The sequence below is a fragment of the Penicillium hordei genome, assembly GCF_028827395.1.
Source record: "Penicillium hordei strain IBT 12815 chromosome Unknown utg000004l_segment0_segment0, whole genome shotgun sequence".
Classification (NCBI taxonomy): Eukaryota; Fungi; Ascomycota; class Eurotiomycetes; order Eurotiales; family Aspergillaceae; genus Penicillium; species Penicillium hordei.
In genome coordinates, this window is record NW_026623145.1 from 284,898 (window position 1) to 311,198 (window position 26,301).

A 26,301-nucleotide genomic window follows, 5' to 3' on the forward strand; every position below is an offset into this window, starting at 1 on the left:
GAATGTGAGAACTCAGCAGAATCCCATTGATTCCTCCGATATCAATGCTGGAACGATGCAGACCCCTTGGTATCAGCCAAGTCACCGTTTAGGTAACAGTTGACCAATCCCCCATTTGGGTTGCAGACAAACGGACTGAATGGACTGGACAATCACTATTGTCCATCTCAATACTCCGCGGAGGAAATAGTTTGTTTGTCGACTTCGACTACAAATAGTGAGGTCATTTCCCTCATCCTCGAACTCAACAACCTTCACCATCCAACCTCGCTGGCCCGAGACATCTAGAAGATCATCTCGACACACTCCTTTATCATGCAATTTGTCATTTCTTTCCTTTTAGGCCTGAGCTGGCTCGCCAACGCTGCCTACATTCCTGCCCTGAGCACCAACGGCACTGAGATTGTATCTCGTGATGTTGGCGGGTACCGCTCAGTGGCATACTATGTGAACTGGGTAAGTTCAGATCATATCTACATGTGTATTATATATGTATATCACTGGACCTCGGGATAGAACCGGGGATATGAAAATCGTCATCATCCAAACACACAAAATAGGAAGTTATGCTAATATCAGACTATTTAGGCTATCTATGGTCGTGACTTCCAACCCCAGAATCTCCCCGCCGAGCGACTGACCCATGTCCTTTATGCATTTGCTAATATTCGTGCCGGCACTGGCGAGGTCTACCTGTCGGACTCCTGGGCGGACACTGACAAGCACTATCCCACTGATTCTTGGAACGATTCTGGAAACAATGTCTATGGCTGTATCAAACAGCTGTTCCTACTCAAGAAGAACAACAGCAAGCTCAAGGTTCTTCTGTCGATTGGAGGCTGGACCTACTCCCCCAGCTTTGCATCTGCCTTTGATACAGAGGCTGGACGGCAGAAGTTCGCTGATTCTGCCACGGAGCTGCTGCAGAACCTTGGCTTGGATGGTATTGATGTTGATTATGAGGTAAGTCTTCAATACTTACCATTTTGGAGTTGTTGACGCTTACGAATACTATAGTACCCTGATACTGACGACCAGGCAGACAAGTTTGTCGATGCACTCCGTCGACTTCGTGCGGTATGTGATTCTTTTATAAATATCTAAGAGCTCTGGCTAATTAATTCCAGTCTTTGGATTCCTACAGCTCAGCCAATGCCCAGGGTTATCATTTCCTGCTTACTGTCGCATCCCCCGCTGGTAAGGTTTATCTACATCGTTGAAGTATTCAAAAACAGCTGACACAGTCCCAGGCCCAGTCCACTACCGCCAGCAACGCCTGAAGGAGATGGACCAGTATTTGGATTTCTGGAACCTCATGGCCTACGACTACTCCGGTAGCTGGGACACAGTTGCCGGCCACAATTCCAATCTCCACGCGTCGACCGACAACCCAGCCAGCACCCCATTTAACACGGACCAAGCAGTCGATTACTACACCGCGCAAGGCGTAGCTGGCAATAAGATCGTCCTGGGAATGCCACTGTACGGCCGAGCGTTTACCAATACCGACGGCCCGGGAAAGCCCTACAATGGTGTTGGAGCAGGCACATGGGAGAACGGGGTGTGGGACTACAAGGGTCTGCCACTGAACGGTTGTGCCGTGACCATCTTGGATCAACCAGGTGTAAGCTACTGCTACAATAAAGACAGCCGACTGTTTGTCAGCTATGACACACCCGAGATTGCGCGTCAGAAGGCGCAGTACATCCAGTCCCGCGGACTGGGCGGTGGAATGTGGTGGGAGAGCAGCTCTGACAAGACTGGTGGGGACAGTTTGATTACAACTGTATGTCATGTTCTGGCTTTGTTATCTGGTTTACATTTTACTGACATACACACACAGGTTGTTGATACACTTGGAGGTGTCGGCGCTTTGGAGCAGAGCGGCAATCAGCTGCAATACCCTGCCTCCAAGTACGATAACTTGAAGAGTGGCTTCCCTTAGAATTTCTTATTCTTTTGGCTGTCAATATTGCAAGATTGGAAATATCTCGCTGACATATGGATTGGGACATTTATGGCTGTTATGTGATGTGCGCCACTTGCTTTTGCATCTATCTTGCACAGGATTTATGAACGAAAAAAAAAAAAAAAAAAAAGGCCATTGAAATCGAATTTTGATTAGATTTGACGTAGACATCAGATATAGTAGATATTACTTAGCAATGAGTAACGTAGAATAGCTTATACAAAAAAGACCAAAATCCCCAAATATCATGGTATAGAACCCCAATTATCCTAGTATTGATTTGACGCAAAATGATTCAAGACTTTTTCTCTTGAGAATCCCCTGTTTGAGTAACATCACTGATAGACCCAACAGACGGAGGGTTACTTTCTCTTTCTCCTTTGCCATCTTTACTCCGAGCACCTTCGACAACGTTTTGACCTCTCAGCCCCCGATAAACATCACGAATCTGCTGAATACCACCGTCAAAGATCGGATAGAAGATAGCAACTAGCATACTGAGCCAGAGCCAGATGATAGCGACGACAACCCAGGCAATATAGAACTAAGCGAACAGTTAACCAAGAATAGCGAGAGTTTTCAGCCAAAGGGTACCACATACCTTCTTCCCAAAGACATAACCAGATCCATACATAGGCAACGGCCAAATAACCCAATGACCCAAAAAGGTTGCCACAGCCCAAAACGCCGCAATACGACCCCACCGCTTCAGCTCTTTCTGATTTTCGGCACTCCTGCCTCCGTCCTCACCACTGCCATCATCTCCACGAGAAGAAAGCTGGTCATGATGCGCAGTCGTCAAATCACTGTCCAATTTCTCAAGAGACAGCTTGACCTTCTTGAAATCATTCCAGTCATAATTCTGCGGTCGCACAAGCGTAATGAGAACCGAGTATACAATAGGCGACATGCAAGAAGCGACCGTTCCATAGACACAGGGGAGGACTTGTCCCGTCGATGCGACGGAAACTTCACCACCGAAGTGCGATGCAGTCCCGAGCCAGACGGCCATACCTGTTGCAAGGCCGAGGACCGGAGAGAATTGCGGCGGCTTTGCTTTGGCGACGCCAGAGGATTGTGAAGATCATTGGGAAGATTCCGGGACATGTAACCACACCTATTAGAGAAGAAGAGTGTCAGTTTCGAGATAGAAGGCAAAGTGCGGGAGGGATAGCATACCCAGCATATACAGTGTCCAACCTAGATTAATACCCACGTAGTGAAGCATAGTGCTAAAAGCAGCCGAGAAAACAGCGAAGAAAATCACACCGAAGTGACTCGCGCGGATCAGATCGTAATCCGTAGCCTTCTTATTGAAGTACTCGCGGTATACATCGAAGCTGAGAATCGAGCTAACGGCGATCACCTGCGCGGAGAGAGTTGATGTGCATGCCATGAAGGTTACCAGAAGGACTGCTGCTGCGCCGCCTTTACCGGCGATGGTGATTGCCGCGTATGGGAGGACGAGGCCATTTCCGACTTCCGTCGTTGTCATTCTCTGATTTTTGGTGTTAGTGGCATTTAGAATATTAGAGAGGTGGATAGAGTGCTTACTCTTGGGAATGTGGGGAAGGTTGGACTGTTCTCGAGTCCAAGGGCAACGGAGCTCATCACGGTTCCCAGACCCCATGGGATGGCGAAGTAGGCGATTCCTCCGATTGTATACCCAGGTACTACTGCAGCTGGGGAGGCGGAGAAGGCCTTGATGAAGTAGCTTGTGTCCATCTAGAAGGAGTTAGAAAGTAGGGTGATGGGATAGATGGTGTTGTGCTTACAATAACTAAACCGAAGTTTCCAAGGGTGTGAAGAATTCCGAAAAGGATTGCCTGCGGTCTTGTCAGTAAATTGCCTGATAGAGTTGATCCATTGATGTTGATCTTACACTCTTGGATGTCATGGTCAGATATGTTCCATCTTGGTTGCCAGAGACTGGGTGTCGTTGCGCTGCTGCTTGGACGAGCTCGAAAAGATCACCCACGGAGCCAATCTGGTCAGTTGAGAAGGCTTTGACGGTGAAATAGCAGGCAATAATCATGATTATAGCCGTGTGGAAATAATCAGTGAGGAATCTGCATGGTACAATGAGATCTTTGAACTTCTTTAAAGTTGAGGGAAGAGGACTTACGTTGCTTTGATACCACCAACAAAAGTGTAGAGGGTGACTCCGACCGGCAACAAGAATGTTGCTGCAATAATATGCATTCCAGTACTGAGTTGATTAGCTACAGCATCTCAATAGACTGGAGGAAACTTACACAGCAGTGATTACTGCAGCGGCACCGAGAAGCATATTGGCACACGCGAAGATATTGTTCACTAAACAGAGGACCATGAACACAGCATGTGCCACATGTCCTATACTCCCGAAATAAAGGTCAGCAAGTACCCAGACAAGGGACCGAAGCTAACTTACCGTATCGAACCCGAACAACCTCTAGCGAAGTGTGCGCTTCTGGGATCTTTCGCTTGCAGGATATTCCCAAAAGCGCAAAGAAGACAATCATCGGACTGCAGCCAGCTGCAAACCAGAACGGACCAGCTATGCCGTAGTCATAGCCGACAAAAGATGAGCCGAGTAAAGCGGTTGACCAAAGCCAAGACTGGGAGTCATGTATCAGTTGGAATTCAAGCGGCTGGGGGAGAAGAACTGACTGATATGACGGCGGATGCAGTTAGGCCGGTGCGGACAGTACGGTTTGCTGTCATGAACCTGTGGTCTGGATTAGTATTAAAGGAAGATTTTGGAAAAGCAATTGCATACATTTCAGTCTTTTCGTTGTCCTCTCCGGTAGTTTTCTTCAAGACTTTCGTGATGAGCATCATCACTGTTCGGTGTTAGCCGAGAAATTGAGAGAAACATATTGAAGTACTCACCCAGAGCAATAATCACACCGATGACAACGACAACGACATAGCCAACCGCCTGTGATAAAGGTGGCTGGACAGTCGAAATGCCATCGCGAGTATGTAAGTTCGACATTATGCAAGGCAAAATAGCCTACTCCAAGAGAGTAATTGAGAAGAGCTTTGCCGTTTCAGACTATTAGTAGGAAGTAGGGTTGTAATAGGCAAAAAGAAAAAAAATAAGCCCAATGATACCAAGGACATGGAACAGGGACTATGCTTAAATGATATTTGAATGTCTAGTGTACCGAGTCCCTGGATAGGGATGTGATCTAAGGCACATGTTGGAATAAGTTGATATAGGGTCCACAATGGCTTGATTTGTGCTTACGATGAGGTGCTTCACGAGATTGGCGAAGAATGGTTTAGGTTTATGTAGGGATGCTCTGGGCATAATATATCCTATGCATATAAAATATTTAATTGTGGATGTGAATTATATGAATTATATGAATTATATGAGTTATATGAGTTAGATGAGTTAAATAAGAGGATAGATTTGAATGATCTGTCTTGTTTATAGTTAAGGGGGAAACGAAGATATCCAAGTATAACGTAGCTGAACCCTCAACAGCCAAGCCAACTGTTGACAATCCAAATGATCTAATTCCTTAAAATTGAGCAAATTCGACCTCTGGACAAACTCTGATCCTATGTCCAATAGCGAGGACAGGAATTCGTAAGAACATGGAAGGTCCACGGGATCAACGGGATCACATCACATCAGTATACAATATTGGATGTAGCCTAGTATATTTCTCGGGCGAGAGAATATATGTTGTAGGAATTATAGGAATTAATCTGCGTGGCTCCGCGAGTATAATTGCTTTTTAGCCAATGAAAGTGGCCATTCGCGAGTATATATGGCACGCCATCACGGCCCACTGTGATGCTATAACAACCAACTTCAGACACGCGGGGTTCTTTCTTTCTTTTTTTTTTTTTGGTTTTGGATAATTTCGAGAATTAAATAGAAAGAAGTATAAAGGAAATTTAACCCCTCGTTTCTAGTAGAAGGATATTATTGTTTCTTTTAATTACTCCTAGCCTACAGTCCTACCATGTCTACAACTCAACCACCAGACGCGACTAAGCCTCGCAAGTCGCTCATCCTCAATGCTTTTGTGGAAATGTGTACGTGGAAGTTCATTTTACATGTAAAAATACCAATATCTAACAACCATGCAGGCAGCGGCCATCAATCGCCAGGACTATGGCGCCACCCCGAAGATGAGTCGCATCGCTTCAACGATGTCGACCACTGGGTCGAGCTAGCACAATTACTCGAGTCGGCCAAGTTCCATGGTATTTTCATCGCAGATGTTCTGGGTAGGTTGGGCAAGTGTGGTTTTCTTATAGGAGAAAAGTTCTGACAAGAAATATCTCTCTAGGAGGATACGATGTCTATAAAGGACCCCGAAACCTTGACCCTGCAGTCGTCTCCGGTGCTCAGTGGCCAGTGAACGAGCCACTGGCTGTTGTCCCCGCGATGGCGGCAGCTACGAAGAATATTGGATTTGGAGTGACGGTCACAACAAGCTATGAGCAGCCATATCATCTCGCCAGACGACTATCTACGGTCGATCATCTTACCAAAGGACGGTGCGTACATTCGTTCAGTAACGGTTGTGGGAATTAGTCGCTAATCAAAATCGCCTGATAGCCTTGGATGGAACGTGAGTAGCATACTCAACTCGAATAGTAGGATTCTCCGAAGGAAATACATACTAACAACATCCCCAGGTGGTGACAGGATACCTCGACTCCGCTGCCCGCAACATGGGCCAAGCCGAGCAGCTACACGTAAGACCTCACATTCCACACCCACATACCTATAACCCACTAACAAAATCTCCAGCACGACGACCGCTATCTCCTCGCCGAAGAATATATCAAAGTCACCTACAAACTATGGGAATCCTCCTGGCGCCAAGACGCCGTAACCCTCGACCGCGAGCGCGGAATCTACACCGACCCAGCAGGCGTGCGTCAAATCAACCACGTCGGCAAATACTTCAACGTCCCCGGACCTCACCTCTGCCAACCCAGCCCACAACGCACACCAGTCATCCTCCAAGCCGGTACCTCAAAAGCAGGCAAGACCTTCGCTGCGCAACATGCGGAGGCTATCTTCGTGGCGGGTCACAGCCCCGCTGTAGTAGCGAAGAACGTCAGGGAGATTCGGGAGCTTGCACAGAGTGAGTACGGACGTGATCCGCAGAGTATTAAGTTCCTTGCGCTTCTTTGCCCTGTCCTCGGTAAGACGGAGGAGGAGGCTGTGGAGAAGTTTGAGTATTTCCGCAGTCTGGGATCTATTGATGGTGCGCTTGCGCTGTTTGGTGGATGGACGGGGATTGATTTGGATAAGTATGGAGAGGATGAGGAGCTGAGACATGTTGAGAGCAATGCTATCCGGTAGGTGATAACCTTCGCTTGTTTTCAGATTCACAAAGACTGACTTGGATTTGTGCACAGATCTGCTGTCGAGGGCTGGTCCAAGGCTACCCCCGAAGTAGCCAAATGGACAAAGGCCACTGTCGGTCGACACATCACCGTTGGAGGGCTGGGTGCCACTCCTGTCGGTACAGCTGCTCAAGTTGCCGATAGCATGGAGCGATGGGTGGCAGAAGCTGATGTCGATGGGTTTAACCTTGTAAGTTATATTTCTTGACACAGTCCATTGTACGCCGAGTCATTTATTAACATTATTCACAGGCATACGCAATCAAGCCCGGCTCCTTCAAGGATATCATTGATCTCCTTATTCCCGAGCTTCGCAAGCGAGGCCTGTTCTGGGATGACTATGCCGTACCCAAGGGAACCTACCGTGAGAATCTATATGGGCAGCCCGGCCAGTCCGGGCCACAGGCAGACCACCCAGCTTCCAAGTACCGGTGGAATGCTGGCGTGGATGCTTCGGAGGCTGTTATTCCAGAGAACTAAATGTTATATATACTCGGTATCATTTACAGAATTTGAAATGAAATGACATTCAACAAATAATTAGAACAATCAATTTTTAGGACAGACTATCCGTAGACTACCTGCAAGGCCCGCACAGGACCTGTTCTATGGACGCCAAGAAAATGCAAATTTTGTACACAATCATAAACCAAAGCTCTAAGTCAACATATCATCGAGACGCTCACCAAGCACCTTCTCAATCTGCTTAACCCATCTGCGGACTTCTCTCTCAACACTCTCATCCTCATCTTCCATAAGCTCACTGATGTAAGGCAGCATCTCCGGGAGAAGAGCCAACCACTCCTCACCAAGCTGCTCCGTAAGAGCCTGTTCGGTCTTGAGGGCTGCGAGACGGGTGTGGGGGCTGTCGCCACCGGCGGAGCGGGCGTTAGGCGCAGAGGAGGGGCGGAGGTATTTCATCAGGGCGGAGTTCAGCTCCTTGTGGTTATCAGTGGAGTCGGCGGCGATGGCCAGTTCGGTGATTGTGGGCACGACGTCGGCAATGACCATGTTTGAGGTGGTCGTGGTGGTTGCGTGGCCGAGTTGGGCGATAAGGGGACCGGAGATGCTGGCAAGGTGGGAGGGGCTTTGCCAGAATTCTGTAGTAGAGGTTAGGGGTTTACAATAGGCCAAAGTGGGCGGAGAGAGAAAACATACCATCCTGGTCATGCTCGAAGGATTTGCGGAGCATACGAAGGGCGGCCAACCAGAGGGACTTCTGAGCCTTGGAGGGACCCGTCGTGTTCAGAACACTGACAACGTTCTCCAACACATAGCTGGAATATCCGGTGACAATTGACTGAATAAGGTATTAGTGATAAAGATCAAAATATGAAGACTTGTGAGGAAACAAACCTGAAGAGTACCGAAGAACACCTCGAGGAACTTGTAGAAAGTCGTGAGGCGCGAAATTCGAGCCTGCTCATCCTTGGGGGCGCCGGTAGTGGCCCACTCCACGAACTTGAGGAAGATGGGCCGGAATGTGCTGTCGTTCAGCTTGTAGATCATCTTGATGGTAACGTCGTTGAGCGCTGTTTCGGCCTCATCAATAGCGGTCGATTCGAAGATAGCCTCGTCGCCAAGGGCAATCTGCTCACGGCGCAGATCAAAGGCCTTGAAGAGAATCTTCGTAAGGACGCCGATGTTCTTAGCAATGGTCGACTTGGGGTGCTTGTCAACAGCAATTGTGACGACTTCCAAGAGCTCGTTCACAGCAATGGGGCCTGCCTGGACGGCGTTCTGCCAATTGCGATCGACGGCGCCGAGAGTTGCGCCAACATCCACCTTGCGGGCCATCAACCGCAGGGACTCCTGGCGGCTATCATCACTGCTCTCCTCGATGTCCGCATTAGCAGACTTGAAGGAAAGGAGAAGCATCTTGTCCAAATGACCAGCTGAGATCATGAATGGGAGGTGGACAAAAAGGGCAGAGAAGAGGGTAAAGATGGCGTCGTGGAGTCGTGAGTTCTCCTTGTCAGAAACCAGACTCAACTCGAGCAATTCCAATGAGCGCTTGAGTGTGTCCGGAAGGGCGGGAATCATAGCTTGACCCAGCACCTCGGCCATAGAAGCCAGACACAGGATACCCATGTAGCGAATGCGGTCATCAGATTGGCCGAGGCAAGATTCACTGGCAACGACTCTAGCGGCAGCAATGACCTTGGACGGGTCCTTACGGCCGTACTTGTCGGTGATGCGGTCAATGCACGAAACAGCAGCATGCTTGAGCAGGATATCCGGAGACGACTCAACAATACCAACCAGGGTGGGCAGGAAGTCAAGAACACGGATCTGCGACAGGTTGTCGCGCTCAGGGTTCTGGCGGAGGCGGGTTTCGAGCAAACGAAGGACCTTGCGCCGAAGCTCGTCATTGGGACCCTGGAGGAGAACCTCAATGGTATCCAAGAAGTCGACAAGAGACAGAGTGCTGAACAGAGCACCGAGAACCTCACCACAAGCCTGGTTGACGGGCTTCATGCTCTGCACAGCCTCGCCGATGCTTAGTACCTGGGTCAGGACCCGGGAGAAGCAAGCACGGGACTGATCAGCAACTTCGCCGTCCGACTCAAAGGCTGTCTCAAGCTTAGACTTGAGAGAAGAGTGCTTGAACAAGTGAGCAAGATCACGCAGGAGATCAACGCAGATGCTCTGGGCGTCACGGCCATCGTCACTGCCAATTCCAAGAAGGACCTGTGAGATACTTGGCTTGGGCTTAAGAGAATCGCTGACCAAGTTCAAGTACTTGCTGTAGGTGGTAAGCTCCACGACAGGTGTGGTGTCTGAGACCAGACCGGTCATCAGAGTGAGAACATCCTTGTCGGTGGAGTATCGGTTAGCGAGCATTGCTAGGACAGCGAACAAGAACTCTTGTGTTCCAAGCTTGCTGATCAAGGCGTGGAAGAGTCTCAAACGGCGATGCGAGGGGATGTGCTCGAAGGCTGCAGTGAAACTGAGTAGCAGCTCGGAAGTTCCGGAGACAACATCCCTCTTCTGGTTACGCAGAGATTGGATGAGGGCCGGGACAACTTGGTCGATAGTCTGGTCAATGACCGAAACAGAGTAGTCATCATCTTTGCGCAGAACAGTAGTGCCCATGAAGGTGAAGATCGGCATGACGCTATGGAGAACCAACTCGGGCGCAATGACAGACAGACTTCCTACGAGAAGAAGAGCCCCGTTCTGAACCTGCGGGCTGTCAGTTGTTCGCACACAGTCCACCACCAGGTCGGCCCTGATGACAGATGTATCGAACTGCGGCTTAGCAGATCCTTTGGATGTGTTGACAATAGCCAACAGACTTCCCAGAGTCAGGCTGAGGAGGTAGCTCATGCCAGACTGGATCTGAGACTTGAAGTGATGAAGAGCAGCGAGAGTCTGGAACAATCCATCGACAAGCTCGGGGTGGGTTTCGGGGGAGGAACTGTCCACGATCTCCAAGATGAAAGTCATCTTGTCCATCAACTTGCTGAGCTCTGCCTCGTCCTTGACAGTCATGGCAATCATGTTGTTCTGGCTAGTACGTCTCCGCTTCGGTGCAGGGCCAACAGACTCAACATCAGTAATAGACACGGGAATCTTTTGGACGAATTGCTGGAGCACAGCACCGGAAAGTTCGATAGTGCGAAGAACATCTCGGCAGTTGTTTGCCAGAGAAGCGGCATTGGCTGATCCACCAAGGGAGATATCGAGCAACTTCTCGGATGCGGCCAACTGACGGTCTTCGGGGATCTTAGCCCAGATGTGTTTGATCTGGCCAAAGCAAGCCGCAACAAAGGACGGGCGCAAGTTATCGCCGGAGCTAACATTGGAGAGAAGGACATCCACAGCGTCCTTGTCTTTGGATGTAACAATAGCAGCAATCAAATGCTCTGTCTCAGATGCCACAATGCGCTCCTTGCCGCAAATTTCCTCGACTTCCTTCTCGCTCAAGCGACGCCAATCCTCGAGGACCGGGAGAAGCTCGCTGGTCAGGGTTGCAGTAGAGACCTTCTCCACGCTATTGACCAACTTAAGCAGGCTAATCTTGGGTGCGAAAACCGGCATCTTGACAACGTGAGAGCAGATGAAAGCAAAGAGGCTAAGACGGAGAGACTTCTTAAGTTCGGTTGCACCCGAAGCTTCAGACAGCACGTTGCCCCGTAGAGTAGCCTCAACAGTTCTAACAACATGGTTAGAGTCAAGGATAGACTCCTCCAATCCTGGAAGCAATGCACGCTCCAAGACCTTCTGGGAATCTTTGGTGGTGAGCCATGCAACACCAGTAGATTGCTTGCCCTTGCCGTAGATCGCGTCGTGGGCCCATGGCTTGGAGCTGTCACCGGCATTGGAGTTCTTTTTGTACAAAGAACCGATAACAGCCAAAACGCCAGCAGTCTCACGGCGAATCCGCTCGGAAGGATCAGAGAGGGCCACGAACAAGAATGGGAGCAGTGCCTGAGGATCCAATCCTGCGGGTGCCAATGAAAGAACAGATGATATGACGTTCAAAGCACCAATCTTTGTTCCGATGGGGTAGTGGCCAGCAACAACTCTGATAAAGAAAGACAAATATTGAGGGGTCTTGGTCGCCTGGGACTTGCCCAAGATTGGCAAATTGGTGAAGAGCTCGAGATTCTCCTCGGAGTCCACCGCCAAGGCGAACACGCGTACCAGGTTATCGAATTCGATAATAGACTGTTTGGATAGGAACGAGGATGGGAACAAGGGCTCTTTAGTCAAAGACTCTAGAGCTGGAGTAAAGGCGTCCACCTGGGGCTGATCGTCTACATCGATCATATCCACATCTTCGATGGCCTGTGCTACAACGGGGACCTCGACAACGGTCTGAAGGTTGTGTTCTAGCGCCGAGATGTTGAACGAAGATCCAGTTAAAGTCTTCTGGAAAATGGGTTGCAGGGTTTCCGATCGGTTGAATCCTTGGACCAGCTCAGCAAGCTGGGTCTGGGCATCCAAAGAAATTCGGCGGGTCTCATCTGCATTGGAAGCTGCTTCGAGAACCAGGCTCATAGCCTTGGCAATCTCGTTCTCGCCAAGCATCTTGCGTTCAAAGACAGAGGCTAGAATTGCAAGGCGAGCATTGTCCTGCTTGTCAAGATCAGTCAAACAGCCCGCAATAATACCAAGCAACAAGTTAGATGTCTGATATTGGGGTGCGATTTCAGAAAGCTGGCCAATAGGGCTTTCGAGGCGCAAGATGCCCTTGAAGACCTTTTTCGGGATTGTAGCAGAAGGCTTCTGCTGTGCAAGGACTGAAAGGCAAATAAGACCAGATATCTTCGTATCTTCTGTCCATGAACCCACAACACTCTCCATTAGACCATCAATAACTTCATTCGAGAGGAAGGCCTTCTGTGCCAGTACAACACAGATCATATAGCAGCCGACGATCAATTCCGAGACTTTTTTCATTGTAAAAGCGTTACTCAGTACCGGCAAAATCCGCAGAAGGATATCTTCATGCTTTTGCTTCTCGGCCTCTCTTCTCCCTGAGCGAGCGCCATCCAACATTGTCGCGACAGCCTCTGTAACAATTCCAGCCCAAAATGCAAGTAGTGCATGGCTTTGGGCCTGCTGCCTGCACACTTTCAGGACATATTCGTTTAATTCGGAGAAGAAAGCCTTATTCGTCGCTGCGCTGTGAACAAGCGGGTGCCTTGGCGGATTAATGAGACCATTCTTGTATGGAGTGAGGACTTTGAATGTTGGCGTAAGAGTTTCCGGAAGAATAGATAGAAGGTTCAAAAAGAGAGGCGTCGTGTGATACGGCAAGAACGTCAATAATACGGCTGTCGTATTGAACTCGTGGATCCTGCGATATAAGTTAGCCACCCTGTCTCACATCTCACGATCTGCACCACCCCTCCCAAACTTTCTCACCTGAACCTTCTCACAAGCCAATCCACAGCTTTGACCGCAGGACTCAACTGTAGCCTGCCACCAACCAGAGCCAGGAAAGCTTCAACCACAGTATCCAATTCCTTATTCTGAGGTACGTTCATCTGGCTGCGGTCCTCCGCTTTGCTCTGCTCGCTGAAGATCGTGCGATCAAACTCTGCAAACCGGGGGTCCAATGAGCACAACTCCCGGAACCCGTCATAACAAATATCATAGATCGCATCAAAGTCTTGAGTGCCGGCGACCTTTGGGTCGAAAATAAGTGACTGTGAGTGTGAAACCCTTTGCGCCTTAAGGTCAAGCTCGTGTGTCGACTTGGCCGCAATTTGCGACAGCTGCGCGGCGAGAGACGAAGCCATAGTGAAGTCTCTTTTGGCGGGCTGTGACGCGGACTTTTCTCGTTGTTTTGTATTGATGCTCACACAATTGCGCAGTTACCCATATCCCTAAGACTCTTGACAGTAGTCTTTCTTTTTCTTTGCGAACCGAAGGGCAGGCGGTTCAAATAATTGGAGGTAAGTCTCAAGCTTCTGTTTGACCGAGAGCAAACGGTTGACTTTTTTTTTTGCCGGCCAGCTCGACCGCCCATCGGAGGATCATTCTTCCGTGTTATCAGCCCGCCGCTCGACTCGATAAGGAAGATCGAGCCACCACGATGGACTCACCTGGGTCTCAGGTTAGTTAGCCCTGACTTACATCTTGGTATATATTCGACTGACCAAAATAAAGGGTGTCCCACAATTCTCCAGCTTCCGACCTCCCCCTCCCTCTCCTCCGACCACCGCTACCGGTTCGGAGCATGAACATCGCCGGCGTCGCCCAGGCCATCGTCCGCGTGCAGACCGGAAAGAGTCTCCGCGCTCCCGTCGCCATGAAAGGCACTCGGATGGTGGCCGTCGAGAGGCGACAGGTGGAGAAATTAAGGAGCGCCTGAGTGGGGAAAGAATTGACGATGTAAACGCTGCAAATGATGAGGCAAACAAAGGATTTGTCGTCGACAGCCGCGGCGATCGTGATAATACACGTTACGGCGTGGATCGTTACGAGGTCCCTGCGTACCATCGCAATGGAAATGGTTTTGTACTTGGTCTCCCTAACCAGCGCATTGATTACCAAACGCGATATGACCAAGGTCCCCTTCTCCTTCTTCGCCCCGACTCAGGCTCTGCAACCTCTGCAGCTAAGCCTCTCTCCGCCGAAACCCTATCTGCTTTGTCCATCAATCTTCCCACTCGCCTCCGGTCTGATCTTAATACCAACCTTGCTGCTCAGACCCAACATTCACAAAATTTCATCTCAACAACTGTCCCATCTCAACCCGGCGTTGCGGCAACCGCCAACTTAGATAATGAACCACCGTCTTATCGCTCCATCAACGATCAGGCTAAGTCCGAAGAAGTCACCGAGGAGTTTGATGCGGACGCCTTCACTCGACTTGCTCTCGAAGCTGAAATCTTGAATCGCAATGCCAAGTTGAACAGCGCAGTAGCACAACAACCCAATGACATCCAAGCATGGATCCGTCTTGCTGAGCATCAGGAAATTGCTATTACTGGCGCTAGACCTGGGGACCGCAAGTCCCACCTCGATGATATCCAAGTTGTGGCAAGAGCCAAGCTGTACGTGTATGAAAGAGCGATCAAGGCCAACGCACAGAATCCCGAACGCGACCACCTCTTGCTGGGCCGTATGGAAGAGGGTGCGAAAGTCTGGGATTCAACAAAACTCGCATCGGAATGGGACGCTGTCCTCCGGCGCCACTCCGAGTTCATCACTTTATGGATTGAGTATCTCGACTACTGTCAGACTGACAGTCAGGATTTCAACTTTGACAATTGCTTTAAAACTTACGCCTACTGCTTGAAGATCCATTCACGTGTTGGCTTCGGACCGCAGAAAACCGTTATCAGATCGTACTTGCTGCTCCGTTTGACCCTGTTTCTTCGAGAATCCGGGCATGTAGAGCTAGCTGTCGGTCTATGGCAAGCAGTGCTCGAATTTACCTGCTTCCGCCCAGCCCATCTAACGGGGAAGAAAGAAGAGGCCCTGGTGGAATTCAAAAAGTTCTGGGCAACTGGGCATATTCGAATTGGAGAGCCCCGTTGGCAACCCTGGAACAGTGCACAAACCCCCCGTGCTCCTGTAAACGAGCGTGTTTACACTTCTGAGGCGGATATCCGAGACTTGTTCCCATCCTGGGCATTTGCAGAAAGAGCGAGGATGTTCAAAAATCGCATGCCGTCACACACCTTTGATGAATCCAAAGAGAATGACTCTTTCCGAGTGGTCCTTCTTGAAGATTGCACGCAGATACTGCCATACTTCTGGGACTTGGAGCAAAGCCTAGGTTCCCTAGTTGATGGCTTCTTGTATTTCTGCCATTTGCCCCACCTGACATCACCTGCGAACATGAACACCAGCCGACTGTGGACTGGTGACAATTTCTTGCGAAACGAATACATGGATGATCCTCGAAACACAATCGCGGACTGGATCACCTTTCAGAAATATGCCGCAACCACAACCCTGGAACCTTTCGCATTCCCTCACCATACCTTCGTACACACCACCGATACTCTTTTTGCTGACCCAAAGATGTGGTTCTCGGCTCTGACGAAGTGGGCTAAAACTACCTCCCATTCTTCCTGTGTCATCGATCCCGACTTTGTACTCTTGACTCTCCATGCCCTTGCCGATGTCTTCAGAGACAGCCAATTGGCTGAATACGCTGTTGCAGTAACTTTCGCGTGTGACAACGCTCTTGGCAAGAAGTATGGGAAGCGACTCTTGAAGGAGCGATCATCAAACCTGAGACTTTACAATGCCGTTGCGCTCATGTATTGGCGGACTGGCGACCTTGACACTGCTCACAATGTGTGGTCCACTGCTTTGTCTATGAGCCAGAACTTTGACGCTCGCGAGCTCACTGATTCTGCCCTTCTGTGGAACTCGTGGATTTGGGAAATGCTTCACGCTGGGCAAAAGAATCGAGCATCATACCTGTTGCAGGCTATGCCTTACAATCGAGTCCATTTGCTGTCGTACGACACAACTGATGAAATCGAAATTAATCAAACCGATTTTCTCAGGGTCAAGAAGGCAAGTTTTCATCCGTTAATCTCACTGAGCGCCATGCTAACTATTCACAGTGCTTGTTTGCCGCTCAGAAAAATGCCTTGAAGTTCAAGAAAATGCAAGCATACGCAGCTTACGTCGACTGCTATGCCATCGTCCTCTATCTCATGGGCGAGCAACTTGAAGATGTCCTCGAGGTCTACAACAACGCCGTCACTTCCCTTAGAGTCCTTCCCACGACCGATGAAGATTTCAGGGTCTTCGGTGGAGAATTGCTGCACCAATCTCGAGCCCGGATCCTGTACCACTATGTAGAGAAACAGAGTGGCCAATTCAGACCTGCCGACGTTCGCGCACTGCTACTGGATAGCTTAGAATGGTGGCCTCACAACACCATGTTCTTGTCGCTGTTCAAATGGAACGAGGCTCGGCTGCATATGAGTGACCGAACCCGCGATATCTTCGATGTCACCATCGGGGCGAAAGCCAGGGCCGCCCTGCATCTGCGAGGGCCTGCCCCAATCTACCGTGTGCCTGTCACAACTCACCTTTTCAGCATCTACGCTGAAATGGGCCGCCCTCTCACACTCGGCTCAACCCCCCACTCAATTCGGGCGGCTTTCGAGCGAGCGATCGGCGATGCTGGAGTCGTCCCAATCGGGCGGACCCCAACACGGAAGAGCCCCTTCGAGCTGGCAAGCTCAACCTCCGCGCAGAGCAACCTCACTATTTGGAGGTTGTACATCCTCTACGAACTGTACGCGGAGTATAACGTCGGCCGCGCCCGCGAGATCTACTTCCGGGCCCTGCGCTCCTGCCCCTGGTCGAAGGAGCTGTACCTGCTCGCCTTTGAGCACTTGCGGGCGGACTTGACCAACCGCCTGCCCCCCTGCCGCCTCAACCGGAAGGGGGAGGTTAACCCTTCGGGGTTCGACCCTGCAGAGCTTCGGGCTCTGTACTCAGAGATGCTGCGCCGTGGACTTCGGGTCCACTACCATGTGGAGGGCTTCTGGGCTGAGTAGGCCCAGAAGGGGGTGTGAGAATTGGGGGGTGGGGGAGGGGAGGAAGGGGAGAGAACAGTGGGGAATCCAGATTACGAACAGGTGGAGGGGGTGCTTCTCAGATCCCCTTCACCTGGATGTGAGAGTAATGTCAATTTGTTCTGAGAAGTGAAAATCCCGTGCTTCAATTGTGTAGTTGTAGTGAAGTACAACTAAGACTCCGCCCAAAGTCCAACGGGGATTTGGCAGCATAGCAGCGTATGGAAATTAGCGATGCTGTAAAAACTATCTTGACGGAGACTATCAAAGATACAAAAGCCAGAGTCTGTGTGCATTGCATGTTGCCTAGACACGAAGGGTTACCAGGACGGGACTTCAGTCTACGGCCGTCGTTTTCGTTTAGATGTCTATATAAAACACGGCCTTGACTATACTCAACCATCTTTCTTAGACTACCGAGGCGCCCAAAGCTAGCTGTCGGTCTATGGCAAGCGGCACTTGAGTTCATATCATTTTCACCCATTCGGCTGACAAGATTATTGGTGTTGTAATAATTTATTTATAGAAAACAGTCCCGACACAGTTCAACTAGATTGGCACCGGAGCACACCACGATAGGAGAGATGTTGCCAAAAGTCCCTAAGATTTGTCCTAAATATTCCGTTTTTCATAGCATTACAACTACTAAATTTAAAAATGGCATTTACACTTCTCAGTTGAACTCCATGGAGCGACATGACAGATAAATAGGACACAACAGTTACAATAGGCCTACTATATGAACAAAGTCAACGTATCAATCAAAAGAAATGAAATATCTCTATTGCCGTAACATAATCTATCTCGATTACGTACAATTATGATGCCTCACTAAAGAAACGATTCTCGGGTCTCGCCAAACCAAAGTGTTCACGTAGTGTTGAGCCCATGTAGTCTTTGCGGAAAAGGCCTCTTCGCTGAAGTTCAGGAATCAACCTCTCCGTCACCTCTTCCAGGCCCTGTGGCAAGAATGGGAACGTGAACGTGAAACCATCAGAAGCCTCTTCACGCAACCACGTCTCCAACTCCTCAGCAATATCACTTGGCGAACCAAGGAATGTCAACCCTGAGTATCCACCATATCGTTGCGCAAGCTGGCGGATGGTCAGTCCCTCTTTCTTTGCCAGCTTCTCAACAGCCTCCCTGGCCGTCTTGCTCGCGTTGGTCTCGGGGAGGTCATCCGGCAACAAACTATCCGGATCAAGATCACTGACATCCACCCCAAGCGAGATTGACAAAGAAGCGATGGCACTATCGTAATGCACCAGACTATCCAACTTGAGTCTCTTCTCCTGTGCATCTTGCTTGCTATCCCCAACAATAATCATTGCCGCGGGTAAGATCTTCAACTGGTCTCTCTTCCGGCCCGCCTTTTCCACGCGGCCCTTGATATCCGCATAGAGCGCCTTGGCACTCTCAATATCCTTCGGGCTGCAAAACACGACCTCGGCAGTCTCAGCCGCAAGCTGTCGTCCTGGCTCGCTTTGTCCTGCCTGAACAATAACCGGCCATCCCTGCGGTGGCCTGGCAATGTTCAACGGTCCTCGAACCTTTAATTCTTCGCCGGAATGGTTCAGCACATGCATTCTGGCAGGATCAAAGTATTCTCCCGTCTCGACATTGCGAGTAAAAGCATCATCGGCAAAACTATCCCACAGTCCCGTGACAACATCGTAGAATTCACGAGCACGCTTATACCGATCACCGTGAGCCAAATGCTCATCGAAGCCGAAATTATAACTCGACTCCGGGTTTCCGGTAGTCACAATATTCCACGCCGCTCTCCCGTTGCTCAAGTGATCGAGACTAGCAAATCGCCGGGCAACATGATAGGGCGCGTCGTAGGTCGTACTCGCAGTGGCAGCGAGACCTATCTTGTCCGTTACGGAAGAGAGAGCGGAGAGTAAAGTAAAAGGTTCGAATGAAGTAACCGTATGACTGCGCTTGAGAGCCTCGACTGGCATGTTCAGTACAGCCAGGTGATCGGCCATGAAGAAGGCATCAAACTTGGCGGCCTCTAGCTTTTGAGCGAACTGGGCGATGTGTTTAAAATTGAAGTTGGCGTCGGGATACGAGCCCGGATAACGCCATGCACCTGTGTGCAGCGAGACTGGCCGCATGAAGGCCGTGAGGTGCAGCTGGCGGTTGGGTTGTGGGTCGGTCATCTTGTGGTTGATTTGGTTGTCCTCTGGGTTATGCTTTTTTTATATCTTGGCAGATTGAATTCATACGAACAGTTTAAACTGAAAATAGCTGTGTTTATATACCCCGCTCAACTCGGGTCCACGGCTGTTGTGGTATTTCCAAGCGGATTTATAAGCCTCGCTCACTTGGACGAGATATGGCGTGCTTAGAGCTGCGTATATGTAGTTGCCCACATAGATTGTGAAGTACAAAACTACTGCTTCTCAAGTACAACTATCCTAAGTGTTATAGTATGTCCGACCATGTTTCCAAGGTTAGGTTAATCATATTTTCAAATATATCAAGCATACGGGTCGGTTCAGCCCTCGTAGTTCAGCTTCATACTCAACTTGCATGTAAAGGAACCTAGGTGCACTGCCCAAGAATTGGATTCAAAGAGGTGTAGGAGTTTGTATTCTCAATCTGTGTCTATCTACTACTTGTAACCTCATAATCCAACGCTTAAATAAAAAATTCATAGAGATCAAAAAGGAAAAGAGCGCATTGTGTAGTGGAGAGGCTGTCTCCCCTCTACAATATGTAGTAATTCAACACAACATGGATTCCTCAACTTTGCTGCCCTGGAGGTTTATACTTTTGTTAGTATGCTATTCTATTTTATCAATTTCTGGCTATGGGATCGCCTAACGGACAAAATTGTCCGACTCAGATATCACAGATGTCTTTGTGAGTTTGGATACTGATAACTCTACTGCGCTTGATCTAACCACAACGTACTTGCTGGAAAAAAAAGTAATAATATCAACGATGAAACATAGTGTGATATCTAATGATGACCACGTGGTATGTGCATACCTTTCTCTGGTGACCTGGACCCCCTGTGGACTGCTTGATTTACTTACATCGACGATTTGATTACCGACATCAAAAATACCACCGGGGCAACTGAAGTTTGATTGCAATCTCACAGGCGATAGTTTTACGTTACTGGGTGGCTGCTATTGTTTTACTTTGATTTGCCACTCAATCCTTCAAGTCCCTTAAGCAACTTGCTTCGTCTATTCCTCTTTGACACATCGAGCTTTCAACCTTATCGCATACCAACTCCTCTTGACTCTTCTCACCACTTCTATCACTTCAATCGTGTTTACCACACCACATGATGGCCAGTTCCCATTGACGAGATGTTCCGGGGTCGAAGCCCTGCATCCAGGGCCGCACCAAGAACCCGAGTGCCCATCCATACTCTTGGGAGGAGGTAACCATACGCCCTTTCTAGTGAGAACATGCGATCTTTGACAAATGGAGTCAATGATATGATCCTGCTGAGTTCACATCGCTTCTTTATACCCAATTTGTGTTTTTATATGTAAAATATAGCTTCAAGGACACAGAGTACTTTATATTTTGCTACCATAGACGATGTAAGACTAATCTGAATCTCTGGCTGTTGCAAATAGTATTGGAGATGATATGTTTCAACGATGTCTTCTCTCGATGTTTTTTCTCAATGTCTTCTTGAATGTCTTTTTAAATGCCACTTAAGTCTATTTCGAGTGCTTTACACAATGGTTCATTGTGGATTATAGAATACGAGCTGTATAATGCATACATAATTCATACAAAACGGTGTTTCTATGCATACCAAGTCACAAAAATGCAGATTGAACCTACCGTTTACCTGAGCTAAGAGATAGATTAGAAGGGAAATGAAAAGCAGATAACAAGAAAAAAGGCGCATTCATGGCATACTAAAGGACGTATCCACCTCACAACAAACGTTCTCCGGTTGCCCCAGTTGTATTCTTGATGTCGTTAATTAAATCGTTAATGTGCGTAAACGAAGAACTACACGGCGGACGCGGGCGACCTACAAAAAGACAAGCCAACTACGACGTGACTATCTTTGGTGTACACTAATGACCCCGAGTCCCCACTACTTCCGAAAAAGGGATCGTCCTCCCTAGAAATGACTGAATGCTCAATTGTTGCAACAGAAACAATTGCCCCGTTGACTGACTCGTGTTCAATATCAGCTTCTCTCAGGGCGTTGTAATGGCCTTCCAGATGACGTGCTGGATATGGTGTTAGGCTCTCTCTGGCTGGAGCTGGAGTTTGGAAGTGTGTTGGAGTCATTCTCGGAGTTATCGTCACACAGGATAACGGTTTGAGCATCACTATCACTATCATATTGAGCCGACATGTCCGGTGTAGTGCTGGGTTTGGATTCGCAATTTTCATAGGCAGATGCGTCGAACAAGGCACTAGATGGAGATTCCGGTCTCGTATCAAGGCTGTTAGTGGAGAAAATCTCAGATTTGGCACCAGAGGAGCTATCCAAGCCCTCAGAAGAGGAATCATCAGAGGATGTGTTGGGTATAGTGCTAGGATTTTTCTGGCTAGGGCTGGAGATTTGAGGGAGTCACTATCAGAGGGATTGTCACACAGAATAACAGTTTGAATGTCACTGTCACTGTCATACTGAGCGGGCATATCCCATGTAGCGATTGTGCCGGTTTCGAGATTTTCTTGGGTAGGCGGGCTAAACAAATCGACGGATGGAGATTTGGGTTCCGTTGTAGTGGAAGTCTCAGGCACGATGACTTTTTCAACGACAGTGTCACACTGCATGAAGGTGCCGGTTTTGAGCTCGCGGTTTCCTTTCACAAACGGGTCGGTCAAGGTTGATGGTGACGGTTTGGTCCCAGTGCAAGTATTAGACGACAGTGTCAGTGCCAGTGCCAGTGTCGAGCTGTGTAGGTCTCTCCGACGTAGTACTGATTGGAGATTTGAAATCTGCACGGGCATGTAGGTCGAGCAAATTTGTGTGTAGAGGCTTGAACCTCATCCCAAGCGTGATGATTTGATGGTAGAAACGCTAAAAGTGGAGTGAGGTAAAAGAGAAATGGTACTACGTTCGAAGTATAAAACAATGCCTAAAGCAGTACTGCCGGTCCATCTCAAAAGCTTCATGCATGGGCTCTTCGCAGTTAGGTAAGCATGCCCAATTGAACACTACCCAATATCTTACTCATTCGCATCAGACTGGAATTCCAACCATGAATTCTTCAAATTCACGCGTGGTCGGTTTATTGTAGACGAGGTCGAGAATTTTCCAAACCGAGATATTAAATTTGACATGAACAGACTTGCAAGAGTTGACCAGACTCGGTCGGAGCCGCTGAAAGCATTTCCATCACGTAGTATGCCGACGGCATATTCAACAAAACCTTCCTCATGACGATGAAAAATAACCGAGAAGTTGTAGTCAAGGTGCCTAACCCCAATGCTTGCGCTACACACTTTACTACGGCCAGTGAAGTTTCCACGGTAGACTTTGTAAGTTCATTCGAACTCCATCGACGTCAAATCTTGGTAATGCGACTGGATTGGGAGGCCAGCAGAATTCCTGGCACACCAACCCATGTCCACGCATGGAACTCATAAGCAAAGTTGCATCCCATTGGGGCTGGATTTATTATCATGGGTAAAGTTGAGAGTGTCCCGCTGTCTCAAATCTGGAGCACGTTGCAACTACAACAGAGGCTCAAACTGATTATTGCTGTCACCAGTCCGCAGAAGAGATGTCTAAGCGTTTCATTCTCGCATTACAGCAGCCTGTACTATGCGGGAGATTTTCAGTCTCCCGCAGGCAGTCACCATGTCAAGGAGGGCATGGCCGCCAAAGATTCGGAGTTTGCTATTGGTGTTCGAATACCGCGAGGCCCACTTCCTATCGCTTCAGTCGATTTTGGACACGTCGGCGGACTTTCCTGGCTTACCTAGTGACATTCCATTTCCATTTGACATCTCGGAAATGGATCTCGAGCGCATCAAGCTGGATAATGATGATGCGGTAGCAGGAACTGAGCTTATGTCTGAGGTCAAAGAGGAAATGGGCGATCGGTGGCCCGACAGAGGCCTTGTCGAACACGAGCGATACGATGACTGCAAAGCTGCCCTTGACGAAGTCAAAGGTCAAATACCGGACCAATTCGCTGACAACGACGAGGAAAAAGCCGAGTACCAGCGTTATTGGCCGTTTGAATGATCTCGTGCTTTGGAGCCTGGTTCTCTCAGCCTATTTTGGGTTACATACATAGTAGAACACATATTGGTGCTTTTTATAAGTTTCATTGCACGCGTATATAGATATATACTAACGTCCCTAGATCGTGGCTCTATTTAAGAGCTCTCTGCCAATTCGGCTTCAATAATTCCCAACCCGTCACCCTCCCGAACCCAGAATTTCAGGACTCGCAAACCAACAGACGTGAGTAGGTCACTCCAGCGCTGACGAGTTCTCTCTAACCCGGAACAGAAAACCATTACCGCGATATCTGTCATACAAGGAAGCGAGCGAGCATTCTTATCAGGAAGAATATACTCCTCCATGATAACCTTGGAGAAACCCCGTTTCATAGCCGGCTTTAGATTGTTAAAGATGGCTGTCGCTTTCTGGTCTGACCAGTCATGCAACACGTTCTTGAAATAGTATGCGCGGGCTCCTGTGTGTAAAGAAAGAATTGTTAGCCCCATCCAAATAAAATACATACACAGACATAAAAGTAGTCTTACCTCGAACCGGTTGAACCTCAGCAAAGAAATCATGCGCAACAGTGTCAATAGAAGCCGCCTCCAGATCCAGTACTTCACGTGCTTCATCAATCACAGATGAAAGATCTTCCAGTACTAGTTTACCCGGGGCATCTGGGAATCTCTTCCTAAATCCAATCAACTCGTGGCCACGCCCGGCTCCAATATCTACCAAAAGTGGTTTTTTGGCAGTCATGTCCGGGTGATCGAGAAGGCGTTCGCGAACAGGGAACCAGTCAGCCCAGTGTGGACGGTTACCCCGCTGTCCTTCCATGAAGCTATTGAATCGAATCAAAGCTTCGGGGTTCTCGCAGAGCCATGTAAATCCATCTATCTTTAGATTGTGCGTGTATTGAAGAGGAGCGAATATGGGATCATCTGGGTTGCGATAATTGGTGGATTGGAGATATTCGGGGACTTTCTGGATTGAGGGCAGGAACTCGTGGAACCTGGTTAGGTTAATATAGTAAGATTCTGTTTTTTTCTTTTTTTCTTTGTCATAATTTGGGGCAGCCTTACATTGACCCCACGGCCCCAATTGATGTGTGCTGGGTCATTTCTCGGGATAGTGCGGTGGGTAGGTATTCGCTAGGAGCTGGCTCTTCTACGAAACCATTGGCGACTAGAACTCGCATAATGCGCTCTGAGAGCAGGTTAGATCGAAACACCCTTTTTTCATTCTCGTATATTTACTTGCCGACTAGAAGAGGGTCTGCGGGCTTCGCTGCAGCTAATTTGGCCAGAGAGACTGGGGCCGTGGCCTGAGCTAGCGCGGGGAATACATTCATATCATGGGCTGTCTTGACGGCCATGAGAATAGTTGGCTGTCGAGTGTGTTCATTAGTAGTATGTCCCAATGACGATAAGAGATTATATATGACTTACGGAAAAGCTCAGCTTGACGATTGCATCTCTAGGTCGTTCCAGGGCACGCGACAGCTGGGTAGCCTTGTCCTGAGCTTCAACTCGAAGGGTGTCAGTTTGAGTTAATTCATACGAATCAAGCAAAGCCTTGGTTTCCGCCAAAAGTCTTTGAAGGTGTTGGACATCCATTATATTCAAGTATTATAGTCAAGAAGGCTGAGGGGGGAACAACAGCAGGCTGGAACAGCAGGGGCTTCGACTTAAATCTGTCCCTACAATAACTCACCGGCCATTCTAGGTAACGTAATACTATGTAATATGAAGACGCAATACGCCGGCTTCGACTATCAAGAACTAGAGATATGCACATCACCCACACGGAGACCATCCATCATATGCACATATCTCCTCTGGGAGTTAAATAGCGGGGCGATGGTGAGGTGGTCGAAGCCAAATCAATCAAGTATACGCGTCCACCCTCCGATCACCTTTAGTTTAAGCCTACAATAACCTCTGTCAAGAAAATAATTTTGTTTAAACGAGCCCACAGTTCTTGCTTAGGGAGGTCAGCTTCACTAAGCATTTACACTCAAGATATATGATAGAATTGTCGTTTTATATTACGTAAACTGTTAGAATTTATAGGTTAAGCTGTGGATTTAGACTCTTCTTGGCCCAACGTCATAATGGAGGCTCGTGGGGGCCGGCCCCCTTTTTCATGCGCTTGTTGAACTGTACAATCATCTAATGCATAAGCCAGCAGTACAGCAGGGGTTGCATATTAATTATTGAAGTCAATTTATATGGTGCATGCATATCCTTTCCAGCTTTCGTGTCTTCCCCATTATCGGTCTGTCTAGTCTAGGTAATTTCATCAATCCTAGAGCCAGGATCATCATCATAGAATAAATAGGTCTGAGACCGAATGTTTCGGAATCATAAAGGAATATAAATGACTCTACGGTCCCGAGATACTCCCGCATGTCCCGAATACTGTCTCTATTATTATGGAAGAGTCGAACGCTAAATATATTTGAGCGATTAGATTTGGCGGATATATTCAGGGCCTATGTACTGTCTACAATGTCTGCAATGGAATTTAGAGATAAATTAAAAGCCAAACATTACTATTATTCAAAGGACGTTGTCAATTCTATGGCCATATATTCCTACAACCCAGCATTATCGCTGGTCCCGACGTATGTTGTCATTGCTTCTCTCGCTTCCCTCAGCCTGCCATGAGTAGACCGGATTGATGCCTCCCTTCAAGATGTAATATTCAGCATAGAAGGAATAACCTAGAGAGTCCATGAAATCATGAAAGAGTAATAATGAAAAAGAGAGATTCGT

General features: G+C 48.5%; 10 protein-coding genes across 10 annotated transcripts; 5 read left to right on the forward strand and 5 right to left on the reverse strand.

Annotated features, from left to right (window-relative positions):
• Window positions 1–315: 315 nt before the first annotated feature.
• Window positions 316–1,945, forward strand: N7537_007391 (glycoside hydrolase family 18 protein; the record flags this gene model as incomplete). The annotated part of the gene is made up of 6 exons (XM_056898448.1): window positions 316–456; window positions 589–963; window positions 1,018–1,077; window positions 1,128–1,197; window positions 1,251–1,786; window positions 1,844–1,945. The coding sequence occupies 6 exons, from the start codon at window positions 316–318 to the stop codon at window positions 1,943–1,945; spliced, it is 1,284 nt and encodes a 427-aa protein (XP_056750524.1).
• A 319-nt stretch (window positions 1,946–2,264) lies between these two features.
• On the reverse strand, window positions 2,265–4,949 carry N7537_007392 (sodium:solute symporter family protein; the record flags this gene model as incomplete). Its single annotated transcript, XM_056898449.1, has 12 exons — window positions 2,265–2,513; window positions 2,571–3,025; window positions 3,149–3,467; window positions 3,524–3,694; window positions 3,745–3,795; window positions 3,852–4,038; window positions 4,095–4,178; window positions 4,225–4,324; window positions 4,383–4,569; window positions 4,622–4,679; window positions 4,731–4,794; window positions 4,844–4,949. The coding sequence occupies 12 exons, from the start codon at window positions 4,947–4,949 to the stop codon at window positions 2,265–2,267; spliced, it is 2,031 nt and encodes a 676-aa protein (XP_056750525.1).
• A 985-nt stretch (window positions 4,950–5,934) lies between these two features.
• Window positions 5,935–7,816, forward strand: N7537_007393 (LLM class flavin-dependent oxidoreductase; the record flags this gene model as incomplete). The annotated part of the gene is made up of 8 exons (XM_056898450.1): window positions 5,935–6,007; window positions 6,062–6,202; window positions 6,265–6,475; window positions 6,537–6,549; window positions 6,617–6,676; window positions 6,732–7,288; window positions 7,349–7,526; window positions 7,589–7,816. 8 exons carry the CDS (start codon window positions 5,935–5,937, stop codon window positions 7,814–7,816), a joined length of 1,461 nt encoding a protein of 486 aa, XP_056750526.1.
• Window positions 7,817–7,993: 177 nt separating this feature from the next.
• utp10 (snoRNA-binding rRNA-processing protein UTP10) lies at window positions 7,994–13,590 on the reverse strand (the record flags this gene model as incomplete). Its single annotated transcript, XM_056898451.1, has 4 exons — window positions 7,994–8,436; window positions 8,495–8,636; window positions 8,693–13,145; window positions 13,214–13,590. 4 exons carry the CDS (start codon window positions 13,588–13,590, stop codon window positions 7,994–7,996), a joined length of 5,415 nt encoding a protein of 1,804 aa, XP_056750527.1.
• A 296-nt stretch (window positions 13,591–13,886) lies between these two features.
• N7537_007395 (uncharacterized protein) lies at window positions 13,887–17,328 on the forward strand (the record flags this gene model as incomplete). Its single annotated transcript, XM_056898452.1, has 3 exons — window positions 13,887–13,907; window positions 13,961–16,321; window positions 16,381–17,328. 3 exons carry the CDS (start codon window positions 13,887–13,889, stop codon window positions 17,326–17,328), a joined length of 3,330 nt encoding a protein of 1,109 aa, XP_056750528.1.
• Window positions 17,329–18,164: 836 nt separating this feature from the next.
• N7537_007396 (LLM class flavin-dependent oxidoreductase) lies at window positions 18,165–19,511 on the reverse strand (the record flags this gene model as incomplete). The annotated part of the gene is made up of 1 exon (XM_056898453.1): window positions 18,165–19,511. The coding sequence occupies one exon, from the start codon at window positions 19,509–19,511 to the stop codon at window positions 18,165–18,167; it is 1,347 nt and encodes a 448-aa protein (XP_056750529.1).
• A 2,012-nt stretch (window positions 19,512–21,523) lies between these two features.
• N7537_007397 (uncharacterized protein) lies at window positions 21,524–22,299 on the reverse strand (the record flags this gene model as incomplete). The annotated part of the gene is made up of 2 exons (XM_056898454.1): window positions 21,524–21,896; window positions 21,974–22,299. The coding sequence occupies 2 exons, from the start codon at window positions 22,297–22,299 to the stop codon at window positions 21,524–21,526; spliced, it is 699 nt and encodes a 232-aa protein (XP_056750530.1).
• A 167-nt stretch (window positions 22,300–22,466) lies between these two features.
• N7537_007398 (uncharacterized protein) lies at window positions 22,467–22,732 on the forward strand (the record flags this gene model as incomplete). Its single annotated transcript, XM_056898455.1, has 2 exons — window positions 22,467–22,485; window positions 22,536–22,732. 2 exons carry the CDS (start codon window positions 22,467–22,469, stop codon window positions 22,730–22,732), a joined length of 216 nt encoding a protein of 71 aa, XP_056750531.1.
• Window positions 22,733–23,152: 420 nt separating this feature from the next.
• Window positions 23,153–23,542, forward strand: N7537_007399 (uncharacterized protein; the record flags this gene model as incomplete). The annotated part of the gene is made up of 1 exon (XM_056898456.1): window positions 23,153–23,542. The coding sequence occupies one exon, from the start codon at window positions 23,153–23,155 to the stop codon at window positions 23,540–23,542; it is 390 nt and encodes a 129-aa protein (XP_056750532.1).
• A 134-nt stretch (window positions 23,543–23,676) lies between these two features.
• Window positions 23,677–25,140, reverse strand: N7537_007400 (Plant methyltransferase dimerization; the record flags this gene model as incomplete). Its single annotated transcript, XM_056898457.1, has 5 exons — window positions 23,677–23,999; window positions 24,070–24,536; window positions 24,607–24,730; window positions 24,785–24,911; window positions 24,973–25,140. 5 exons carry the CDS (start codon window positions 25,138–25,140, stop codon window positions 23,677–23,679), a joined length of 1,209 nt encoding a protein of 402 aa, XP_056750533.1.
• Window positions 25,141–26,301: the final 1,161 nt, after the last annotated feature.